Source organism: Fundulus heteroclitus, chromosome 1 (genome assembly GCF_011125445.2).
Source record: "Fundulus heteroclitus isolate FHET01 chromosome 1, MU-UCD_Fhet_4.1, whole genome shotgun sequence".
NCBI classification, from domain to species: Eukaryota; Metazoa; Chordata; class Actinopteri; order Cyprinodontiformes; family Fundulidae; genus Fundulus; species Fundulus heteroclitus.
Genome location: NC_046361.1, coordinates 12,696,463 through 12,719,150, shown reverse-complemented (window position 1 = coordinate 12,719,150; position 22,688 = coordinate 12,696,463). Strand labels below are relative to the sequence as shown.

Sequence of the window (22,688 nt, the reverse complement as noted above, 5' to 3'; positions counted from 1 at the left end):
AACCTCCATCTCTGTGGAACATGGCTACATCCAGGTCAGTCGCTCCAGTGTGGACGATGTTTTGCTCCAGATTCTGACGTGCCAACAGATTCTCCCTAACAGGCGGAGAGAAGACAAGTGAGGGCAGATAAGTACACAGACAACACACACACACACGCACACACACACACACACACACACACAACACACACTCACAGTTACGTGTGCTGTACATAAACTCTGCGAGGCAATCATCGAGCTCTAAAGACATCTACTGCCACTTTAAGGGTACATTAGTGTCGCTCTACATGTAGTACAGTACATTGTTCAATCCAATCTTCTTCATCTTTACCCCACTGACCCAAAAAGAGCCCACAGTGGGGATTTTATTAGCAAGGGAATATCCTGTCTGAAGAGAGACACGACAAACCCCAATCCAGTCCTAATTGAATGATGATCAAATATCAGAGTATCCTCTTTATATTCTGGCTGTTAAAGCCTTTGCTCTAAAATAGAGGGGAAAAGACTTCGTGCTGCAGCAGAACAAAAATACATTTGTTGTCAGCCCTGTTACAGATGTGTAGAAGCCCTAAAGTAATCTAATCTTTTACGGCAGTAGCATATTTTCTCAGTGAACGATTTAATATAATCCAATCTGTTATTTCAGTACTTTTAATCAGTAGATTAAAAAAAACATGCAATATGCAGTATATCCAGTATATCCAGACATTATATAATAATAAAATCATCAATAGCATCCCACAGTTGTTGCGCTATCGACTTTTTCAGAGTTTTCCCATGGCAGTTTTGAGATAGGCCTGTTGCTACTAAGAGCTGACTGATCTAGGATGAGTATTTAAGAAAAGAAGAGGGCAGAGCATTTTGAAAAGATGCAGGGATCTGACCAGGATGTGGAGATCAGCTACAGACTGTTAAACTAGACGGAGCAGTACAATAGGAAACAGCTTTACACAGTGATGATGGAATAATATCTGGTGGACAAAATGTAGATTTTTTTTTTCTAACCCGCCTGCACAGTTTGTTGCTAAAAAACCCAAACTTAATCTCAATCATAATCTTAAAGTCCCAGTGAAGTATAGCAACACTCACATGTTGACTTTTGCGTTTGTGGGACAGAATTTTTTTTTTTCTGGCATCGCCCCCAAACACCTGCCCTGGACGTCACATGACATTTATACCCCAGGGAAACAGAAGGTCGTGGGTTACCAATCAGAGGTTCCTACAAACCTTAGCTTAAAAAGTAAAAATTATGCTTTAAAAATAAAAAATAAATGGAAATGGGGACAATTGTAACACCAGAAGTTGTATTAAAAATGTTGTCAACACAGGATTCTTTCCCCCACCTAATAAATGTACTCACATTAAAGGTTGGGCGATGCTACAGCAATTACAATAAAACAAATGAATAATTCTAAGGCTTTTTGCACATCTTTATCTGGGGCACCACTGTATTTCTCAAAGTCTGTATGTGTTGTAATGCAATGCTGATTTTCAGCACGTTGGTGAATTTGTGTGGACTTTGTTGTGTGAGGAATACCTTGCCGAGCTGACGGAGGAGATGGTGGAGGTCCCCAGGGTGATGCGGTGCAGCCCGCTCTGCTCCAACAGAGATGCATTATGGTAGGGATTCTGAGCCTGAACACACAGCCACACAATACAACACACAGAACGTGACCAGTTCATACTGGAGGACCTCAAGATTTTAATATGTACTTTGTTTAGTTAGTAAAGGGTAGACAAAATCCCAGACAGTGAATGTGCTACCTAATATATGATCTGAGTGTTCTGGTCTTCTATCAGGAGGACTATATAATAGGACTATAATGAGGTCTCGCGACATCAAAACACCGCTATCTTTCTCACTAAGCTGCAGTGCATCTCGCCAACCCTTATCCAGCTCTTGATGCATGACGTTGTCAGATAAAATCAGGAAGCTGTTACTTTGAAGGCAAGATATGAAGGTGCACGGTTTGGCTTCACAGCAGTTTGTATCTGTGTTTGAGACTCTTATTTCGCAAAAAGGAAGTAAGTCGTCGCTAAGATACCCTGTTGTGTTTACAGAAACATTGAAAAAGCCTCTCTGAATTTTCATATCTTCTCTGCGCTTCTTTTGAAAGCGTTTTGCGTAAAACAAAAGGGGGACATTCACTTCGAAAGCACGTTAGGAAAGTATTACGGTCCACACTCTGACTCTGGCTAGCTCACTACGCTTAACATCTGCTCGCTGATTCCGATCAGCAATAAATTAGGCTTTTACAAAGCTTTTGTACAAACCCATCTTGTGATTTGTAAAATCATTATTCTATTTGTGAAAAACAAAATTGGAAATATCTTCTTTTTTTTTCACAAAATGTTATTAAACATCATATCTTTTTATATTGTTACAACCCTACCGTACAACATATTTTTTTTTAAGTTTACGGATGACAGGCAAAAAAGAAGCTTTGTTAGCCAAAAAAAACATGTATTTTTCCATTTCCTCGAGAAAAACTTAGTTGGCCATCGGAAATAAAATGGGCGAACTAGGAAAGTGGGGCATAAGCTTCAGCGTTTTACTGAGACAGCGCTCCCTACGCTGCACATTATAGATAATGATATTCATAAATAACATGCAGCAGGACATGAGTCAGACAGGAAAAAAAGCATGCTAATAAGCCGCCATTAATACATGTTGCCCATCAAAGATAAAAAAAAAAAAAAGTATTCTTCTAATAATAGTTCCAGGCTTCTTCCCCAGATGACTCAGTAATGGAGAGGAAGAAAAAAAAACGGGACACACACACACAATTGCTCATCCAAGCACATCCTATAACACAAATGTCTTACAAATACATTCGTGCCTCTCTTGGGGCTCTGTGCATATTGTATTCAAATTGTATACAGGGCATACAATGCACATTCATGTACCTTTTTATAACTCACACACACACACACACACACACACACACAGATGCTGGCTAATGTATATGCAGCTGAACTAATAAACACATGAGGCAGAAGAGAGAGTGAAGAGGCGAAAGTAGGATAAGATATAACCGACACACACACACACACACACACACACACACACACACACACACACACACACACACACACACACACACACACACGGTCGAGAAATAAGTACTGCACAGGGCATTTGTTGAAGAGGCTAAAGAACAAGCAGTGTTCCAGTGGCTGCTGTATTGTTCGATGTGGGTCAGCAGCAAACCCTGAGGGCAGCTGAAGAAGAGCAAAGGGAGGGCAGGAAAGATTGATGGATGGACTGAGGGAAGTAGAAATGGAGGACAGGAGGGGTTTTTGTACTGTCAAGTAACGGACACAGTGAAAATGTGTGTCTCAGGGAGACTACGTCGGGACACAGCACATTAAAAAGGCTTTGGGATCATGCAGAGAGATGATTTATGGCTCCACATCAGGGCTGTAGATTCACTCTGAGTCATTACAGCTCAATAATGGCCATTCTATTGGGACACCAAAGACCATTTAAATGATTCGGACAATGTTATATTTTCTGGCAAATAGGATGATTACATAAAATGCACATTAACGTCACTTTTAAAAAATTATGGATAAAACCTGCAGATGGTTTAGAAAAACCAAGTGTGTGGGACTCACAGCGTTCTGCGGCGGTCTCGGTGGGTCTTCTCCAGGGCTCTTCTTTCCCAAACAGGCAACTCTCCAGGCCTCCTGGACTTCGGAGTTGAAGACAGTGAAGACCAGCATCACCGACATACCCTGGGATAAAGACATTTAATTAAGAGACATACAGTAAGATAACAATAAAGGTCAAGATATGAGGTGTCTAAGATCCAGGTGCACATGGGTGTACTTTGTTTATACCTGCAGTAGGCAGAGAACATCAAAGATGTAGTAGAAGGCGAGGATGCTGTTGTTTACCGCCATCAGACCACACAGCCAGGTGGAGGTGGCAACCAGCAACAGCAGAAAGGCATTTCGGATAGTAGCACTAAAACAGAAAGATAGACAGAAAACAAAGAAGGATAAGAATTAAATGGAGGATGAGTACAGGACAGTATGCTGTACTAAATATGTTTTACAATCGTTGACATAAGCTGTTGACATATTTCACCAATATTAGTGAAATATTGTTTTAGTATTGTTTAGTATTGTTTTAGAGACACTGTACAAAGACAGGCTATCCTCATATGGAGTCTGGTTCTGGTTCAGCCAGAGGTCTCCTTCTGTTAAAAAGTGTGATTCCAGCCCACAGTCGCCACATGCTTGCTTAGTATGAGAGATTGCTGCAATGTCAACAGCTTGGCGAAGTCATCTGGGCTCCTTCACGTAGATCTTTTTTTTTTTTTTTGCCAATTCTGATTATATGACCAACTGAATTGGATTGCAAATTCTTATAATTGAGTTTGTAGTACGCTCCATGTACTTGAATATGAATCATATTCCAATTATACTGTGTAGCGAGATGTGAAGGACGCGAGGGAAAAGCTTCCCCCTTCTGAAACATTTTCACAAGGTTTCACACGCTGGGACTGTACTGTGACGCATGAAACAAGTGGCCACAGCTGAACAGCATGTGTTGTTTCCGCACACAGAGATATTTAAGTTTGTTGTCTATTAACTAGCTTTTCATCAAACTGAGCGGTATGATTCACTTTAAAACTGCCAAGTACAGAAGAAAGAGCATTACTTTTGCACAGCGAAAACAGGGTTGAGAAGGCGACTCACATGACAGGAAGTTTCTTAGTCTCCTTCTGAGATGGGTTACAGGACATCTTGGCTACAATCGTGAAAATCCCTCCATTCATCTGGATCAGGGGAGATCAACAGTGCTGGTAAGGCAACATACTGAACGCGGTTCAGCAAATCCAATTCTGCTTCTAGGAACATCTGGGATCAGTGTTAATAGACGACACATAATCGATGGTGGATCAAATGGTTGCCGATGGCAACGGCTTTGGCTTCAGACAAATGAACCCAACGCCTGACAGAAAAATCATAATGTTAGGTGAAATAGTGCATAACATGAAGAGATATTAAAGTGGAGCGGCTTATAAAGAAAAAGAAGAAAAGAAGTAAAAGATGCACTTGAAGGCCGGCATAAATAGGTGACTGAAGTGAGTTTACAAATTGAAAGGTCTTGACGCAATGAGGCAAGCAATTAAAATGATACTCCAAGCAAAGTTCAAGTGGGCTCTCTTCCTGAAATCAATTTGTAGTGCTGCCACTTGTGACAGACGACAGAAACCTGCTCAGAAGGACAGTCAAGCTGAAGATTAAGAGCCAGGAAAGCAGAAATCACGTCACCACACAATGTTTAATAAACTTGACCTTTTTTTTACTTTGGTAGTGATTCTATCTACATAATTAGAGTTTTTTTTTTGTTGTTGTTTTTGTTTTTAGTTAAAACACTGTTTGCCAAAATCATCTGACTAGTCTACTTCACCGCTTTGACAATATGTAATTTGGGTTTGGAGGCTTTCAGAGTTAGGTGCAGTACATCGGCGTAGCAAGGAGACATTTACCAGTAGGACTATTGCAACAGGGCCAGCAAAGCTCCAGATGAGTTTGTCATACATGGAGATCCAACAGAAGTCTGGGTTACCGTAACCTTCAGGGTCCAAGCCGACAGCCAGACCTGCAGGGGGAAAAAAAAAAAAAAGACAGCAATAAGACATCTTGGTCATCTGTGTCGTGTCCTCTGCTGTCAATCACAAAGATCTAGATAAAGCAGCGTCTGTGTCTTGCAGAAATATTAATGGCACGACTCACAACCACAAACTTAAGCTTAAGGAGAATGATTCTAGGTTTTCAGCATTTTACAGAAAAAAAGCTGAGATGTGTGTCAATCCATCATCCTGAGACAGGGAGAGAGAGAGAGACATACACTAAGGTGGAGGTTCACCTTCAAGCAGGGCTAGGATCTTAAACATATAGCCCTGCATACCACACAATGTTTTGATCAAATTCAGCTGTTAATTATATAATGTAGATTATTCAGGTGTTAAAATGGCTCAGTCAACGTCCAGTCCTAAATCCCATAAAGAAATCTGTGGTCAAACCTAAACAATATCTGTTTGCATTAAACTTTTGTCATCCAGTCTGACTGAACCTGAGCTATTTTGCAGAAGAATGGACAAATCCCTAGAGGTAAACCAGATACTAGAGCGACATCTAGTAGAGAAATACAACAGTGGAGACATACATCAAAAGACTTGCAGCTACCACTGGAGTATTGGATCAGGGGACTGAATACAAAAGCGTGCCACATTTTTATTTCTAAAAACAAACTAACAAAAAGAAGACAACAATTGAAAATCCCGAATCCTTGTATTGCAAATGCACAATTATATGCGACCTCGTGTTGATCTGCCACATAAAACCCAAATAAAATGCATTGAAGTTTGAGCTTCTAATGCGACACAATGTGAAAACTTTCAAGGATAATGAATTCTTCTGCGAAGCACGGTAGTGCGACTCAGTCTAAACTGATGTTTGATTTTTTTTTGTGTGTGAAAAGTCTCCATTTTAAATGAAAAATTTCTGCACACATTATTACATCATGAAAATGGATCTAATAACTAATGACTTTGAAAACTGTTCTAGCCAAGTGCTACAATTAAAAAGTTAAAGCGAAAACTGCAGATATTTACTTTACATTGTGCTCCAGTGTCACATGTGGATGCTAGGAGGTATTTAGGGTTTCGCTGATCTTTTCAGTCCTGATTTATCCTCGTTTTAGAGATCACTTGTCAAGACTCTGACATTCATGTATATGTATATTTCAAATTGAACCACAAAACTATAAGAGACAGGAAAAGCCTAAAGGAAGGCAGACAGATTAACACACCTTCATCGCCTGAGGCAAATGACATATTAGTGAGTGTATGTGGGTGTGGGTGGGGGGGGGAGGCGTGTGTAAGGCAGTGGGAGACGGATCCGTCCTTGAGGTAAGGAGTGAGGCGGCAGCTTGCGGCTCTGACAGTGACAGCAGCAGATAGAGGTGAGCTGACGGCACGTTACGGCTCCGGACAGAAGCTAATGTGCGTGTGAAGGAAGAGGAGGGAGAGAGCAAAGCCGGTAGATATTGCATGTCTCGCGACGGTAATTGCTTGCCTGTGAATCTCTGCTGCTATCTCCATATTAAAATGCCACCGAAACCTTTTTTTAATACAAGTGTCAATAGGAACGCCTTATCAGCACCGCCACCGCATGCAGAACGAACGTGACGGATATGACTGTGCAGATCCAGTGTGAGGCAGTGTGTTGCCATGAAAGCGAGGCCCGCCCGCCCGCTCCCCGCGTTTCCACGGAGATGTGTTTCCAAGTTACCTGTGATGATGGCAGGCACGCCCCAGCCGATGGCGTAGTAGAACCTCATGGCTCCGTAGTTGATGTTGCGCTGCTCGGTCTGCATGCGGTAGATATGAAGACCCTCGACGAACATCCAGGCAAACGTGGACATGAAGAAGTAATGCAGCAGGATGGCGACGACCGTGCACAGGAACTGGCAGAGGAACGCAGACAGGAACATGGAAAAAAAAACGGAGAAAGAACGGGAAGTTGGGTGCAGTGGGAGGAACATGGATATAGAAGAAGAACAGAAACGACGGACGGGGGAAGCGCAAATAAAATTTGTGTTAAAGGAGGAAAAAGCGACTGCCTAGCTGATGCAAAGCAGATTCCCCCGGCAAATCAACAATATGTCTTTATTGAAGCACAGCAGAGCAGGTGTTAGCTCTGAAGGAGCAGCCGGTCATGATTTAATTACTAACGAACAGAGTTTATGGCAGCGTGTTGCAGAATATCTCCAGTAAAAGCCCCAAAATAGCTGTAAGTCAATATTGTGAACGTGTTAGGAAATAAGACTCAGGAGAGCCTTTTAACTTTGATTATGACAGATAAAAAGCAGCAAGTTGCTCATAGTAAAGAATGCACATAGTGATAAAAAGTGCACTTCTTACAGAAAAAGGGTGCAAATAATTTTTTGTGTATTGCGATTGGCTGAAGTCCTGCTAATAGCAGAGTTTAGCCTGCATATCCCTGGAGCAGATAAAGCTTCACGATAATTCCTCTTAGTGAAGAGCTGTTGTTTGCTGTGGAGGTTATGCAGAATTTCCATATCAATAATGCAGAAGAGAAGCAACTAAGCTCTGTGAGAATTTACTGCCATCCTGCATGGAATAACTTGGGAACTGGTTTATTTAAACTCCTAAACGCTTTTTCTCTGGCCTGTCTGGACAGACAAACCTGTCCTGCTCGAACACGAGTTGCAGAGAATTACAGCACCCACAAAGGCATTAATCCCATGAGAGAAGTGTGGCGCTAAATCCAGAAAGATCACCAAAAACAGCCCGACAGCGCTCTGGTTTGGTCATTTTAAATGGATTTTAAAGAGAGGAACGTAACACAAATGAGGAGCAATCTTGTGTGGCTTTTAATTTGAAGCCTAGCATTATTACTTAAAAATATAATTACTACGACTTCACATCTTAAGCAGTAAATCCTGCTCTGCATTAGGACCTACTTTGACTCCCTTCTTTAGGAAAACTAAATATTCTGTTTAACAGACGGGTCTACTGTAAGCCGTTTGAACTTTTTATCGGATCACGCATGGAGAGGGTACAGTTATTAAGGTACGCCAAGGTTAGGTTTTAAAAAATGTATCATACCTTTCCTTTGCTTCAAAGTCTTTTGACAAGAAGTCAGAATTTTCCACCAGCTGTAGGAAGCGTTGATGCAGTGCTCCCTTTCCCCGTTGCAGCCTAGTATACGAGTCAGCTGGCTAAATGAGGGAACATACGCTTTTCCCTTCATTTCCGAAAAAGACAAATTTGACTGTATGTTAAAATAACCATACCAGCATATACCAGCTAATATCATCTTATTGCTCCTAAAGGATAATGGCTATGGCTAAAATGGATAATATTCTGCAGAAGGAGCTTTTAAAAATGACTAAATTCAGTACGTTCAATTCAGTTCAATTAAATTTTATTTATATAGCGCTAATTCACAACACGTCATCTCAATGCACTTTACAAGTATTCTACATTTTGCCGAAGTCTGTGTATCAGAATCGAAATACTGCAAACATGTTACAGACAACATTATCATAACTAGGTTTGTTCTGATCTAATCCCAGGCTCTGGATAGGGATCCAAGCAAGGACTCTAAATAGCTGCGGATGCCTGTCGTTGTTCTGCTGTCTGTGATTTTTGTCAATCAAGGCCCCCCACTCCCCGATGTTCAAAGAAAAGTGATTGGTTTCTGAGGCGGCAGAGAAACGGGGGATCCCGGTATGACTATGAGCAGAAGAGAAACACCAAGTTCAGCACCAGAGGAGAGCCTGTAGGATGCACTGAAAGAAATCCAGCAGTGACAAGGGAAGCAGTGCGCCTCATGTGGCTGGCAGAGCCAGGGCCTATGCCCTCTGAGAGATACCCACCAGGCCTGGAGATCTGGAGGTTTGCCACTGCTGTAAAGCCCTGAAGTGTTTTTCTTCTGTCCGGAGAAGTCTGTCCAGAAGTGGTCTTCGTGGAAGAGTTGCAGCCACAAAGCCACACCTCCGACGTGGAAACAAGGCCAAGCGACTCAAGCGTGCACAAAAACATAGGAACTGGGGTGCAGAAAAATGCCGCTGGACTGATGAGTCAAAATCTGAAATATTTGGCTGTAGCAGTTTGTTCGTCGAAGAGAGTGGTGCAATAATGAGTGTGTGACATGGGGGACAAAAGAGATCAAAAGCTTTGATTTGATTTGCTCAAATCTGCTTATATTGTGTTACTTTTTTTTGGCTTTAAGGTTTGCTTGAATGCTATGATATCAAAGTTATTGCGAAACTGGATTGGACTTTAATGAAGGTCTCATACCAACCCAAAATGTGTAACAGACGAGAATGGTAAACGTTCACAAGCTTCAGTGAAACAACCTGATACTATTTATTCAGCATATAAATCAAATTAAATAAAAACAAATCTACCACCTTATAATATTCTGCCTTTTCAATCAATGAAGACACATTTCAAATGAGACTTTTGGATCCCTAAAGTGTTACTTTATATACTGGAATGAACATGTATGGCTCTGAAGCTGAACCCTGTATATGTTTAAGTTAAGGACAGCAGAACTTTAAATCTCATGTTTTAAGGCCAGAGAAGCATAGCACAAATTGCCACTGACAGCCAAGGACGACGCAAAAAGAAAAAGAGAAAAAAAAATGACAGCAGCCTTGGCACCGATACAGCCAGACGAGGAATTTCACACTCCCACACACAAACAGTATGAAACAAACAAAAAGGCTCAGAAACATGCACAAAACTCCTAAAAACGAACGCGCATGACAGCTGCGAGCACTGACATGCTTTCCGGAGCGTGATGTTCATGAGTTAGAGAACATATTGTTCAGCTAGAAGGTACCAATCGCTCTGCGAGAGCCTTACAGTCCACAGTGTGGTGGGATACAGCTTAATTAATTGGATTTCACGCTGAGTGAGCACATATTTGAACTTCCCTCTTTGCGAGACTCACTGCTCTGCGAACACACTCGAACACGAGAACGTGTGTTATGTAACAAAACAGAGACGCCGTGGTCGGGATGGGCAGAGGGGAAAAACGAAACAACGAAAAAGAGAAAATCTATAGGAAAGACAGGGAGCATAGACTGAAAAAATAAACATGACTCCACTCATCAGGAAAGTTTGGCCGAAAATCGTCTCAGGGCTTAAAGTAAGACTGAAAAAGATTTGCGTTGTTTATTACTATTGAATGAAACATGTATATAGCTTATGTAGGTTGCATTAAAAATTAGGCGGCAGGTAAAGTGCTTATAGTCACGGGGAAGAAAGATTTTGTGGTCAGTGTCAGGAAAAACGAGGTTTAAAGAAAATGCGAAGTGAAAGGCTTCACAGAACAAAGCCGGATTTAGGAGAAAAACACAGCACACATCGGTATTTACCTGTTGTTCAGTCTGATTGACCCCAAGCAAGTACACCAGCTCTGACAGAAACATGGCCGCCGCCGTGTTCGAGTGGATGCTCCTAGTGTTGGACTTCAGGCCCCGGAGGCAAGACAGCACCAGGACGGTGAGGAGGAGGGCCAGCATGGAGACGCACAAGGAGGAGTACGTCACGAGGGCCAGAGTCTCCAGATCCCCCTCCAACTGCTGCTCAAACGCAGTGGAGAAAGAAAACATCAACAAGGGAAATAATGCAAAAATAATAAACTATATTACCATCTGACCTTTGCTCATCAGCCTTGAGTGTCAATGAAGTATAAAGATATGCAGTTTCAAGGAAAATAACGCTCCCGCTTTGCCGTTCTACACATCTGATACTGAAGTTTGCATAATTTGAACATCAAGTGCCAGACTGGCATAAATTTGTCAAAAACTCAGTGACATGACGCTTTAAACTTTGAGAAATATATATCCTGACAGAGGAAATTACACCAGTGCTACTCAAATCCCAGACACTAAAAAAAAAAAAAAAAAAACAAAAAAACTTGCAGGTTTCTTCAAATTATTCCTACAAATGTTATGAGATTATTTAAAAAAAAAAATCTAAGTAAACACGAAAACTTGTTTTTACGTTATCATTACAAGTTGTATTTCAAGTTGGAGAGAGTTGCCCACATGATTCCAGTCACCGGGAACGTGACAGACATAAAGGTTCGCATTAAGCTTCAGCAACTTCCCTGATCTTTGCCCTGTGAGCATCATTCTGCTTTTTTCCCCCTCAGGGTATCATACTCCTATATTACCCACATCTAGAGATGACAATCTAATATGCTCAGATGAAGAAAGAAATGGAACACCAGACAGCTTTCAATAAAGGTTTATCGATGGAAATGTTACTGCACGGTATTTATGATAGAACTTGTGGAGGCATAAATGTCTACATTTATGTAATTGTTATATTGAACACAACCAGATAGAAACGCTTGATAGGCGTCCAACCTCTCTATGGGAGCTGTCCATCAGCACGCCGAAGGTGCCCAGTCTCTGGCACTGACAGCGGACGTGGGACGTGTTCCTGTACACCACTATGCAATCCCTCACTGTCCAGCAACCTCCAATCTCATGTCTGCAAAGAAAAGGGTTTAGAATTACAAACATGGCAAATGACTCGTTGTACAAGTTAAATATTTCCAGCGCTTTATCAAGTGTGATGACCACAAAACACTTTACAATCAATCGTTCACCCGCTGATGGTCGTGAGTTTTTTTTTTCTTTCATTCAGGCTCACTGTTTAAGATCTTACCACTGTAGCAATGCATTCATAACCTTGTTTTGCCTCAACACAGGTTAGGTTAAAAAAGGACTGAAAATGTCTGGAAGTTTGAATCTGAAGAGGTTGGTCAGTGATTCTTAAACCGTGGTGCAAGTTTCACTGGAGTTCTTCAATTAATTCATTTTAAACCTTTATTTTTGTAAGCAGGTCCTATTGAGACACAAGGTGTCATTTTCAAGAGAGTCCTGCTTACACCATAGAACAATATGAAACAGTTTGTTACGAACAAAAATCCTTCAAATGGAATAGGCGACAATACTTTAAATCAGTGTTTCACTCTGGGCAGAATAAATAATTGAGGTTTTAGCAGGTGCCCAAATACATTGTAAAAATACAAAACAATGTTTTCTAAGAGAATTTTATGGAGGCAGAAACAGGTACAATGAGCACCCTGTGCATAGGTGCGTTGATTTGGACTCACGGACTGCTGTGGTTCCACTGCACACACAGAGGCTTGCTGCGATTGGCCGTCTCCAGCAGTTTGAACTCCAGGAGTATGGGCTGGTCCAGGTGACCGCCCACGAACGTCTGGTTGTTGTAGACAGAGATGGTCACCACCGGGGAGTTCATAACCGGGTGTCTGGGAAGCCTGGGGGGAGGGGAGAAAAAAAAAGCACAGCATTGCCAACCGGTCGGCTGATCAGACAAATAGAGCTTTATATTGTGTGGTGGAAGAGAAAGGCAGTGGGATTTGCATTCTAGATCAGATATGAATGGCTTTTCATTGATGCCAACAACAAACTGGACAGCTCGTTACTGTGTAATTAGGCCCAGAGGAGAGGTGAGAAACGGCAAACGGGAGGGGAGACGGCGTTAGAAGAAGATAGTAGAAGAGGAACAGATGTCAAATAAGGAAACACTGCCAAACCAGTTTCTCCTCTAAGCCTCAAACCTCTAAGCCAGTTGACCTCTATGTCCATCATTAATGTATATCAAGATAATCATTAATCATCATCGTTAACAATTTATCAAGAAAGCATGCAAACAATCAGACCCTTTTTCTTCTGAAAATTAGGAATTTGCTTTAATAAACAAACAAACAGTATAAACATTTTGCCTGTTCTAGAAAACATGCTTTTAAAGACACTATAACATGAAATCCAAAACTATTATCATATGTTGGGATAAAGTAAATGAAAGAAAGTTTTAGTGTTTTACTTATTGAGAATCTTATTTACCAACAGATTGTCTATGTAACAGAAAACTAATTAACCTTCTCTCATTACCCACTCAGTAAAGGATCAAAATGTGAGTCGAGCTTTATCACTTTTGGAGCAACTGATTCCCACCTCACTCCTCGCCGGTCTGCGTGGTACTTCGGAGGCAGGGCCGCCCCGAGGCTCCGGTAAATCAGCAAGATGACGATGGTGATGGGAGGGTCGGTCAATGAAACGCTGCGTCTAGCAGCCGTATATTCTTTCGTGTGGTTCGCTGAGATGCTAGCAGGGGCGGAGGCGGCACCCTGAGGGGACGAGGCTGTAAAACAGAAGCAAGGGTGAGAATGTTTTCTTGGCTCTCGACCTCTGACTTTGCAGTGTTTCAATTTGTTTGTCTCTACTTACGTTCTTTCTCTGAGCGCTCCTTCTCCTTCCAGCTGTGCTGCTGCTGCTGCTGGCGTTGCGGCACCAGTGCAGCAGGGGGCAGTATAACGTGGGTGTAAGGGTCCCACAAAGCTTGACCACGGAACAAGGTGTGCTGATAACGTGGGAAACGCCGTCGCACGTGGGTGTGGTTCTCCACGCGGTCTAGGTTCATCACTGGGGGACAAACAGATGACATACATGTTTTTAATACAGGGTTGGGATAGCGCATGTGTCTGAGTGAGGTATCAGGTAGATTGCATCAATCACAACTCTCCTCTAGTCCTTCAGTCTTTAGGCCCGTTTACACTACACTTTTTTAACCGAGCCGAGACCAGTCCGAGCTCGGTGACCGAGATAACTCTTGTGTGTAAACGGTCAGCAGACATAACCGGACCGCGCTAGCTGCAGACCAGTTCCTAAGCAGGTCTCGGCCTGTTTTTTTTTCTGGCCCGGTTTTCTGATAAAGAGCGCATGAGCAGACCGCGTCATTCCCTTACAGTCAGCTGACTGTCCGCGGGTTTTCCGGTGTGTCTGGCTGCACGTCCCGATTCACACTCCATTCAGACAAATTTCAGACATTCATAAAAATACTAGCTTCCTTACCGTGCCACACGGTTTCCAGAGATGATTCTGCTTAGCAGTGTGATGAACCCTAGCGTCTGTCGTTGTTTCCTGCGTCTGTAAATCCTTATTAGACGTTCGTTTGTCTTATCCACGTCCCAAAAGCCGACTCTATGTCTAACCATAACATCCTGAATGTTATGGTTAGACATAACATGCCGCCATTTTGATTTGCTCGGTCCCGCCTTCAATCCCAGAGAGCGGTAGTACCGCAGATCGCCACTAGGAGGCGAGGAGCAACCAAGGAACTGGGATAGTGTGGTGTGTAAACGGTCGTCTTGGCTTGGTTAACTGATCCAAGCTCGGACTGGTCTCGGCTCGGCTCAGTTAAAAAAGTGTAGTGTAAACGGGCCTTATGTCTTCCATTTGAATGCATCAACTGATTTTTTGTACCGGTCCTTTGTGGTGAAGAGAGAGCTGAGCCAAAAGGCGAAGCTCTCGATTTACCGGTCGATCTACGTTCCTACCCTCATCTATGGTCACGAGCTTTGGGTTGTGACCGAAAGAATGAGATCCTGGATACAAGCGGCTGAAATTAGTTTTCTCCGTAGTGTGTCTTGGCTCTCCCTTAGAGATAGGGTGAGGAGCTCAGTCATCCGGGGAGGACTCAGAGTAGAGCCGCTGCTCCTCCACGTCGAGAGGAGCCAGTTGAGGTGGCTCGGGCATCTGGTGAGGATGCCTCCTGGACGCCTCCCTGGTGAGGTGTTCTGGGCACGTCCCACTGGGAGGAGACCCAGGGGAAGACCCAGGACACGCTGGAGGGACTATGTCTCCCGGCTGGCCTGGGAACACCTTGGGATTCCCCCGGAGGAGCTGGCCCAAGTGGCTGGGGAGAGGGACGTCTGGGCCTCCCTACTGAAGCTGCTACCCCCGCGACCCGACCCCGGATAAGCGGAAGAAAACGGAGGGACGGACGGAACTGATTTTTAGTTTGGTCTTGACTCGCCCATAAAAGAAATGACATAGCAGATACACTTGCCTACTTTGAAGTAGCTTACTCATTTCAGATAACACATATCACCTAAATAACCCTTGAAAAGAAAGCATAACAATAGACATAGATACAGGAAATAAACCATGTTTTCCTTTTCCCCTGAAGTTGTGTAAAGACCTTTTGATCAAACTGTCGTTCTTGAAAAAGGCATTTTCTCAGAATATTCATTCGTCCTCAGCTTTTTTTGTGATTGTTTGTGTCCAAAGCAGGGCCACTGATGCTGAGTAGTAACTCCTTGAGTATAGGAGAGCCTTTCACTGAGGGATTCACAGCTGTGATGTTCAACAACGAAATTATAACTGAGGCTATCACACAAAGTCCATCCAAAGTTTTACTGTAACAAATTTCAAACCCATTTTGTCAACATAGACTTCCTTGGTATGTCCTATCACCTCTGAGGTGAGGGGTAAGAGCTCCAGTCGAAATAAAATCCATTGGCATTTGCTGGAATCCTGTGATCATTTGACAGGGGTTACACTCTAAAACTGTATTATAATCCCTTCGGAATCAGACGAGGTTAGTAACATTCACAGATAAATACAACTAAAGGGACATGTCCCTAATAAGCAGCATACACATACAGTGACTGCTCGTTGTTCTTAAAGATCTGTTCATAACCCACAGGGGTTGAGGTTATTGAATGTTTGTGCCTCAGAAGCTAATACCATAAAATATTAGTCAAGAAGTCGTGGTTTAATGTTGGCTTGTCTTCCTGCAAAGTCCTGCATTTGTATTCCTTCTTTGCCACTCATCTTAGGTTATCAAGGACACATAAGTTGTCTAAATTATGCTGTTATTGGCAATGTGTCAAAAGGAGAATTTACCCTGCAACCCTCAACAGATCCGACTGGTGGACTATTTCACTCTTACTGAAGATCCCGCTTGATTTCAGGGAAAGATTTTAAAAAAAAAAGAAACTTTTTATGTCTGTCCAGCTGGCAAACGAGGAATTTAACCAACGTGAAGCAAACAGAAGTGGAACATTAAATTCAGAGAAATCTGCCAAATCAGTCTTTGACGCAGTGAAACATGTCTGCAGCTGCTGACGTGTTAAAAATGTTTCTTTAACTGATTTTAATGGAGAGGAGTCATTTTCCTTTAATCATTGCCAGATGAATATTTAAATGCTTTGCCCGTAACTAACTCATGTATTGGAGGGATGGATTTCTGTTTCGCCGTCATCGTTTCCCGTGGCGTCAAAGCCATCCTTTTTGCCAGAGGGCAGAAAATGTCTGCATATGTGTGCGTAGGAGTGAGAAATCTAGCATCAGTCATGTCTACTGGTCCCTCTGCTTTCACCGCTGCTGTTATTTCTATACCCACTGACAGTATCTGCGTGAGGCTTCACGTTAGGATTCCTTAACTGCATTTTAGATGAACCCCAACACACATAGACCCATACACCTAATTAGGAGAAGAATGAATTGGAGGAAACACAACTTGAAACCAGCAGAGACAGACAGGATAATCTCCCATCCACCATTAAGCTTGTTAGTAAAACCCGCTTTGGAAGAGGATGAGGCATGGGTAACAGGTAACCTCCATTGTGTTTCATGAACATGTGGTTGGGATTTTTTTTTTTCAAAAGAGATTCAATCTGTGTGTGTGGCCAGAGGTGAACAGCTAAAGATGCTACTATTATTTTATGCGCTATTCACTTCATGTGGTACAGATGAGCGTTTTTACCCCTTAAGGTGACACGTAGCCACAAGTGTGCATAAATGTCTACATTTATCAAATTCATTTTCAGTTGCACAACGATCTGACAATCGTTACTCAGTAATAACTGATCCTATTAGTGTATGTCCGTAGCATGTTTGCATTCATGCCGCGTGTTCCTCGGTGTGTGTGTGTGTGTGTGTGTGTGTGTGTGTGTGTGTGTGTGTGTTTGGCATCTGTTATTGTGAATGGTGCATTGGCCAGCGCTTTAGCGCCTCAGGGTTTTTGTGCATGTGCTCATGGAATTAGCTGCTATGTTTGTGTGGGAGTGTGAAATTCAGTCGTTTTGTGCTCCTGCCAAACACTCCAGCAGCTACGCCATCATCATTTGCATTAGCGCTCTTCAACTCCTGCTTCACAATGAGTCATTCCGGTTGATTTCACAGCAGAGATTTTGAGAATTATAAGGAAGCTAAATTGAATTTTCCGTAAAGACTAAGATTCCTCCTTGTTTCCAGCAACTGTAAGACTTTTGATAACCATCCCTGCTATAATAAGTTGTCTACATCCCTGTTGATATTTGTAGTTTAGTTTCATTTCTTATAGTCTGTTGTTTTTTAATGAAAAAATACACAAGCAAATGTAAATCTTTTAAATTACCTTACTTGGTTGTACATGTCTTTTATTCTGTTTATGCACTTTTTAATAACTGTACAGTATTTATTTTTCTTATGTCTAATGTAAATTTGCCCTTACTGTACAGTCATTTATCCTTATTTTTTGTTTTTGAAATTCCTAACTTTGTATCTACATGCTACCATTTGCCTTTCACATTGTTGCTAATATTTCTATTCTGTTTCTGATTCCTTTTTAAGAGCATTAACATTTCTGCCTGTGAGTGTGATCCTCTTGTTTTCACCTATGTTGGGGGAGACCAAGGCCACGGGGTTGAGGTAGGTAAGCTTCATGTTCTGGGCAAGGTTCTTGGAGTACTGCTCCAGCAGGTCCGTCAGCTCAGCCGGACCACCGCCGAGGAGGTGATTCTGATTCTGAGCGAGAGCCCGCCAAAGCCCAGAGGTACCGGGACCCAACAGCACGCTACAGCCTCGCAGGATGTTCTGGAAGCAGCAGAAAGATCAACAATTACAAATAGCAGATATAAGCGAGATAATCCAACTAAATATGAGATTTTCATAGGTTTACTTTTGTCACCATTTGCCACAAAGTTTTTGTCACATTAAAACATTGAACAATGTATTTTAATAGCAATTTTATGTGATGGGCCAACAGAAAGTACAGAGTTAGAGAGTTAGAGAATAGGAAATTAAATATTGGTTTGATATTCATTACAAATCTGTAAAGTGTGGAATGCTTTAGTATTCAGTCCTTTTGAGTCAATATTTTGTAGAATCACCTTTGGATGCAATTATAGCTGCAAGTCTTTTGGAAAATATCTCAACCAGCTTTCCAAAAGAAAAAAAATGGACCCATTTTATTTAATACATTTTTTATTTAATTTAATTTATTATTTATTTCATGGATTCTTAATTTGATATATGTCTGGACTTTGACTGGGCCATTCAGATGTGTATGTTTTGATTTAGACCATGTCACTATAGCAATTTAGTGTTGTCCTGCTTGAAGGTGAACATTCACACAAGTTTTGAGCTCTTCTTACGACCAAAAACAAGTTCTGTTTCAGGAATGTCCTTTTTTTTTTTAGCTTCACTCATATTTCCATCAACTATGGTCAGCTTCTCTATCCCCGCTGGAGTAAGGCAAGGCAAGACAAATTTATCTGTATACCACATTTCAATACAAAGACAATGCAAAGTGCTTTACATGATTAAACTATAGGGAAATAAAACAGAATGAAATGCAAGTTGGAATAAAATGTAGAAACAAAATAAAACATGGGAAAATAGAAACTAAGAGCAAATATTAAAAACTGTTAGACTACAAACTTGAACTAATGATGTTTCAGTAAAACAGTTTAACTAGAACAGTCAAAGCCAGTCCTAAACAAATGTGTTTTTAATCTTGATTTAAAGGAACTCAGGCTTTCAGCATTTTTACAGTTTTCTGGAAGTTTGTTCCAGATAAGTGGAGCATAGGAACTAAATGCTGCTTTTCCTTGTTTAGTTCTGGTTCTAGGTATGCAGAGCAGGCTGGAGCCAGAAGACCTGAGTGGTCTGGATGGTTGATACACCGATAAAAAGTCTGTGATGTATTTAGGTGCTAAGCCATTTAGGGATTTATAGACTAACAGAAGTATTTTAAAGTCTATTCTCTGAGATACAGGGAGCCAGTGTAAGGACTTTAGAACTGGGGTGATGTGCTCTACTTTCTTAGTGTTAGTGAGGACGCGGGCAGCAGCATTCTGGTAAAACACCCTCACAGCGTGATGCTGCCACCACCATGCTTAACTTTGGGAGTGATGTTGTGCAGTGTTGGTTTTATTGTGTACACATGCGTACACATAGCATTTTGCATGCGGGCCAGAGAGTTAGATTTTGGTCTCATCTGATCACCACACCTCTTCCACAAGTTTACAGTGTCACTTACATAAAAAACTAGGGGTGTGAACAATCTATAGCTGAACCCTCAGATTTTCCAGGGGAGCTGTCACTAATATCCTCTTAAACTCTGAAGTCTTCATAAAACAGCTGAAATAATGTTATTAAATGAGATACCAGCGGACTACAACACCGCGTTCAATACTTTAATTCCAGACAAGCTGGCACTGATGCTTCTGAACCTGGGACTGTCTCCCTCTCTGTGTTGCTAATTCAGAGACTTTCTTAACAACAGGCGCCACGTGGTGAGAATAGGTCAACGCACACACTCGACTCTGGTCCTGATATTGGGGAAGCCCCAGGGCTGTGTGCTCAGTCCACTCCACAAATTCACTCATGACTGCTCCGCTATCCAATCTACAAACCTGCATGTGAATATTGCGAACGACACCCGCGTGGTGGGTCTCATCACAGACAATGACGAGACTCACTACAGAGAGAAGTTTCAAAATCTAACCAAGTGGTGTTCAGACAATAACCTATTCCTTAACACGAGCAAAACCAAGGAGATCGCTGTGGATTTCAGGAGGTCCATGAGGAAAGAGGATGCCCCACTCCTGATACACAGAGAGGCAGTGGAGGGTTCCTGGGTCTCTACATCTCCTCTGACCTGTCCAGAACCATCAGAACAAGGACAGTCAAAGCTATCACTCACCTTTACGTGCTCATTTGCAAAATTTACTGCACTTTATTTCTCCACTTTCAACCCCATAAAAATGCTTGTTATTCTTTTTAGGTCTTAGTGCTGTGAAAAGCATAATGCCCCAAACCAGACATTGTTATGCACGGGCTCCTGTGTATGCATAATGACAATAAAAACTATTCTGATACTGTTTGTATCTTAAAGAAAAGTGTGTTCAACACAGATACTGATACTTACATGTACTATAATTGTGAATACTAACCATCTTTTGCTTTTTCTGGTTTGAAACACGCAAAATCTTTGAAAAGTTAAATGCCTGAGCAGAGTAACGAAACTGAATCCTTCCCTTTTAAATCTAACATGAATGTTAAACCTTTTATTCAGCTGTTTTTACCATGAGCGTGGCTGACAAACAAATGTTCGCTGAACGTCAAACCCGGCACCTTCATCCCAATTAGGCCCCATTTCACCACCGTCCATTACGCTGTCATTTCTTTTCATGGTGACCTTGGATGGGAGGCTGTCACAGACGGGGGGCACAGCCTCGCAGACGGCGCTGAACAAAGTAATATTAGAGCCTGCGAATCTTTGTGCTGCACTAGAGCTAATAAACTACTGCAGTGTCGTATGAGGCTCACGGGAGAAGAAAAAAAAAATACATACACCAAGCTCCAGACAAACAAGGGAAATTAAAGACTTTGCAGTATGAGAAGAAGGTGTTGAACTGTTCAGGGAATCAGGTAGAGGGTAGAAACATGAAAAAATGAAAGCGATGTAAGGATGAGGAGGTATAGGAAGGCAGGCAGTTGGGATGACATAGAAAATCCAACCCAGTAAAGGGACTATTTTTGGGCAGGGATAAAATACAGAACCGTTGAAAGCTTTCCTATTTCATTTGACGATGCTGAAATGTAGTTTTATAGGCAAGCCTTGTGTTTTTTAAGCATTCTTATTCTGTCTCCTCGCCATGTTCTACTCATGCTTTACAAGTATGGTTTTCAGAACATGTCAAACCTGTTAATTTACACTCTTATATACTGTACTTTAAATACATCAGTCTTTATTATGACATAATAACTTTACCCCACTAAATGTGCATTATTTCACACTAAAAGCAAGATTAACTAATTATTTGTGCAACAAATGTTCAAAATAAGCTAAATTTAAATCACAATCAGGATACATCAGGTCATACTTGCTGAAGGTCATAGCCAGAGGAAACCGGATGCTTGTTTGGACACAAGCAACCAACACAGAGTGAATGACAATTGATGTTTTTCTCACATATGGCAGCAAATGTGACTAGACTTAAACATCCTTATTCCTTAATTAGTTTGAAAATGAGCCAAAACAGGAATTACCAGAAGGTATAAAAAAAATTGTGGTGATGAAAACTGGACGCTGTTTGCACTTGATATTCTGTAATCTCCTCATTGTAGCCTCTGTGTTAAAAAAGATTTTTATGGTTTCATGGTTTTTCCTGGTTTTCATGTTCTCTACATTTGATTTTAGTAAAAATAAAGTTGTAGTGTTGAGATTATAGTGTTATTACGTTACTTTTACATTATGTACTAAAGTATGAGATTAAATTGTTCGCATGCTTTTTTTTTTCTTTAAAGTGAAGTTGAATTTTTATCAGTAGTGCAGTGGAGAGCATCGAAACAACCTCATCTGGGGAAAACAAGAGGATAATCTAAATGGTTGCCAGAAAAGTTTAGAAACCGATTTCTGTTGTCTAAAAACAACGCTAATCTACAACGTTGCCAACGTTACGTATCAGTTGACCCAAACGCGAGCTTTTACCTTTTTACTCTTACAAGTCTACAATTATTTATTCTGAAGCCGGTGTCAGACTGCCGGTATAGAACACGTTCAGCCAAGCAGAAAAGCTATATGGTGGAAAAGTAATCCTGTGTGAAAATCAATAGATGAGCATTTGCTTGAATGCCATAAAAAGTGTTGTTTTGCTGCACAGCATTGCTGCTGGATCAGAGCCGCTGTGACTGAGTACACCTGCCACATTCTGTTTTGCAACACGTGTTTCAAAGCGTACCTGAACATGAACAAACACTGTTAGTCTTCAGTGTAACAGGATTAAAAATCCACAAGGGAATGACATCCAATTCTGTAAACGTTTACGTTTAAAGGTTTTTAAAAATACTGATTGCATGGGCTGCTATGGTGGTTACATACTGGAACTTTCTTAAGAAGCAGAAATTTGGGACCGGCCCTCTGCAGAAACCCGCTTCAAAAGATCCAAAATATTCCTTTAAGATTTATTGTGCTTTAAAAAAGAAAACATGATTGTTCTCTTCAAAACAAAGTGTCATCTAGTAACTTTGTCTG

General features: G+C 41.6%; 1 protein-coding gene across 3 annotated transcripts in view; it reads right to left on the bottom strand.

Moving 5' to 3' along the window:
• The window catches only part of celsr3 (cadherin, EGF LAG seven-pass G-type receptor 3), a 144,742-nt gene that overhangs the window by 9,198 nt on the left and 112,856 nt on the right, over window positions 1-22,688 (bottom strand). For all 3 annotated transcript variants that reach the window (XM_036135213.1, XM_036135205.1, XM_036135209.1), the window contains 13 exons: window positions 18,043-18,241; window positions 13,829-14,023; window positions 13,556-13,742; window positions 12,688-12,855; window positions 11,933-12,059; window positions 10,934-11,140; window positions 7,312-7,486; window positions 5,505-5,617; window positions 4,708-4,787; window positions 3,844-3,970; window positions 3,619-3,738; window positions 1,538-1,635; window positions 4-95 (listed from right to left, as the gene is read on the bottom strand). In XM_036135213.1, the coding sequence (XP_035991106.1) occupies window positions 4-95; window positions 1,538-1,635; window positions 3,619-3,738; window positions 3,844-3,970; window positions 4,708-4,787; window positions 5,505-5,617; window positions 7,312-7,486; window positions 10,934-11,140; window positions 11,933-12,059; window positions 12,688-12,855; window positions 13,556-13,742; window positions 13,829-14,023; window positions 18,043-18,241 (1,888 nt within the window). The remainder of the gene's footprint in view (window positions 1-3; window positions 96-1,537; window positions 1,636-3,618; window positions 3,739-3,843; window positions 3,971-4,707; window positions 4,788-5,504; window positions 5,618-7,311; window positions 7,487-10,933; window positions 11,141-11,932; window positions 12,060-12,687; window positions 12,856-13,555; window positions 13,743-13,828; window positions 14,024-18,042; window positions 18,242-22,688) is intronic.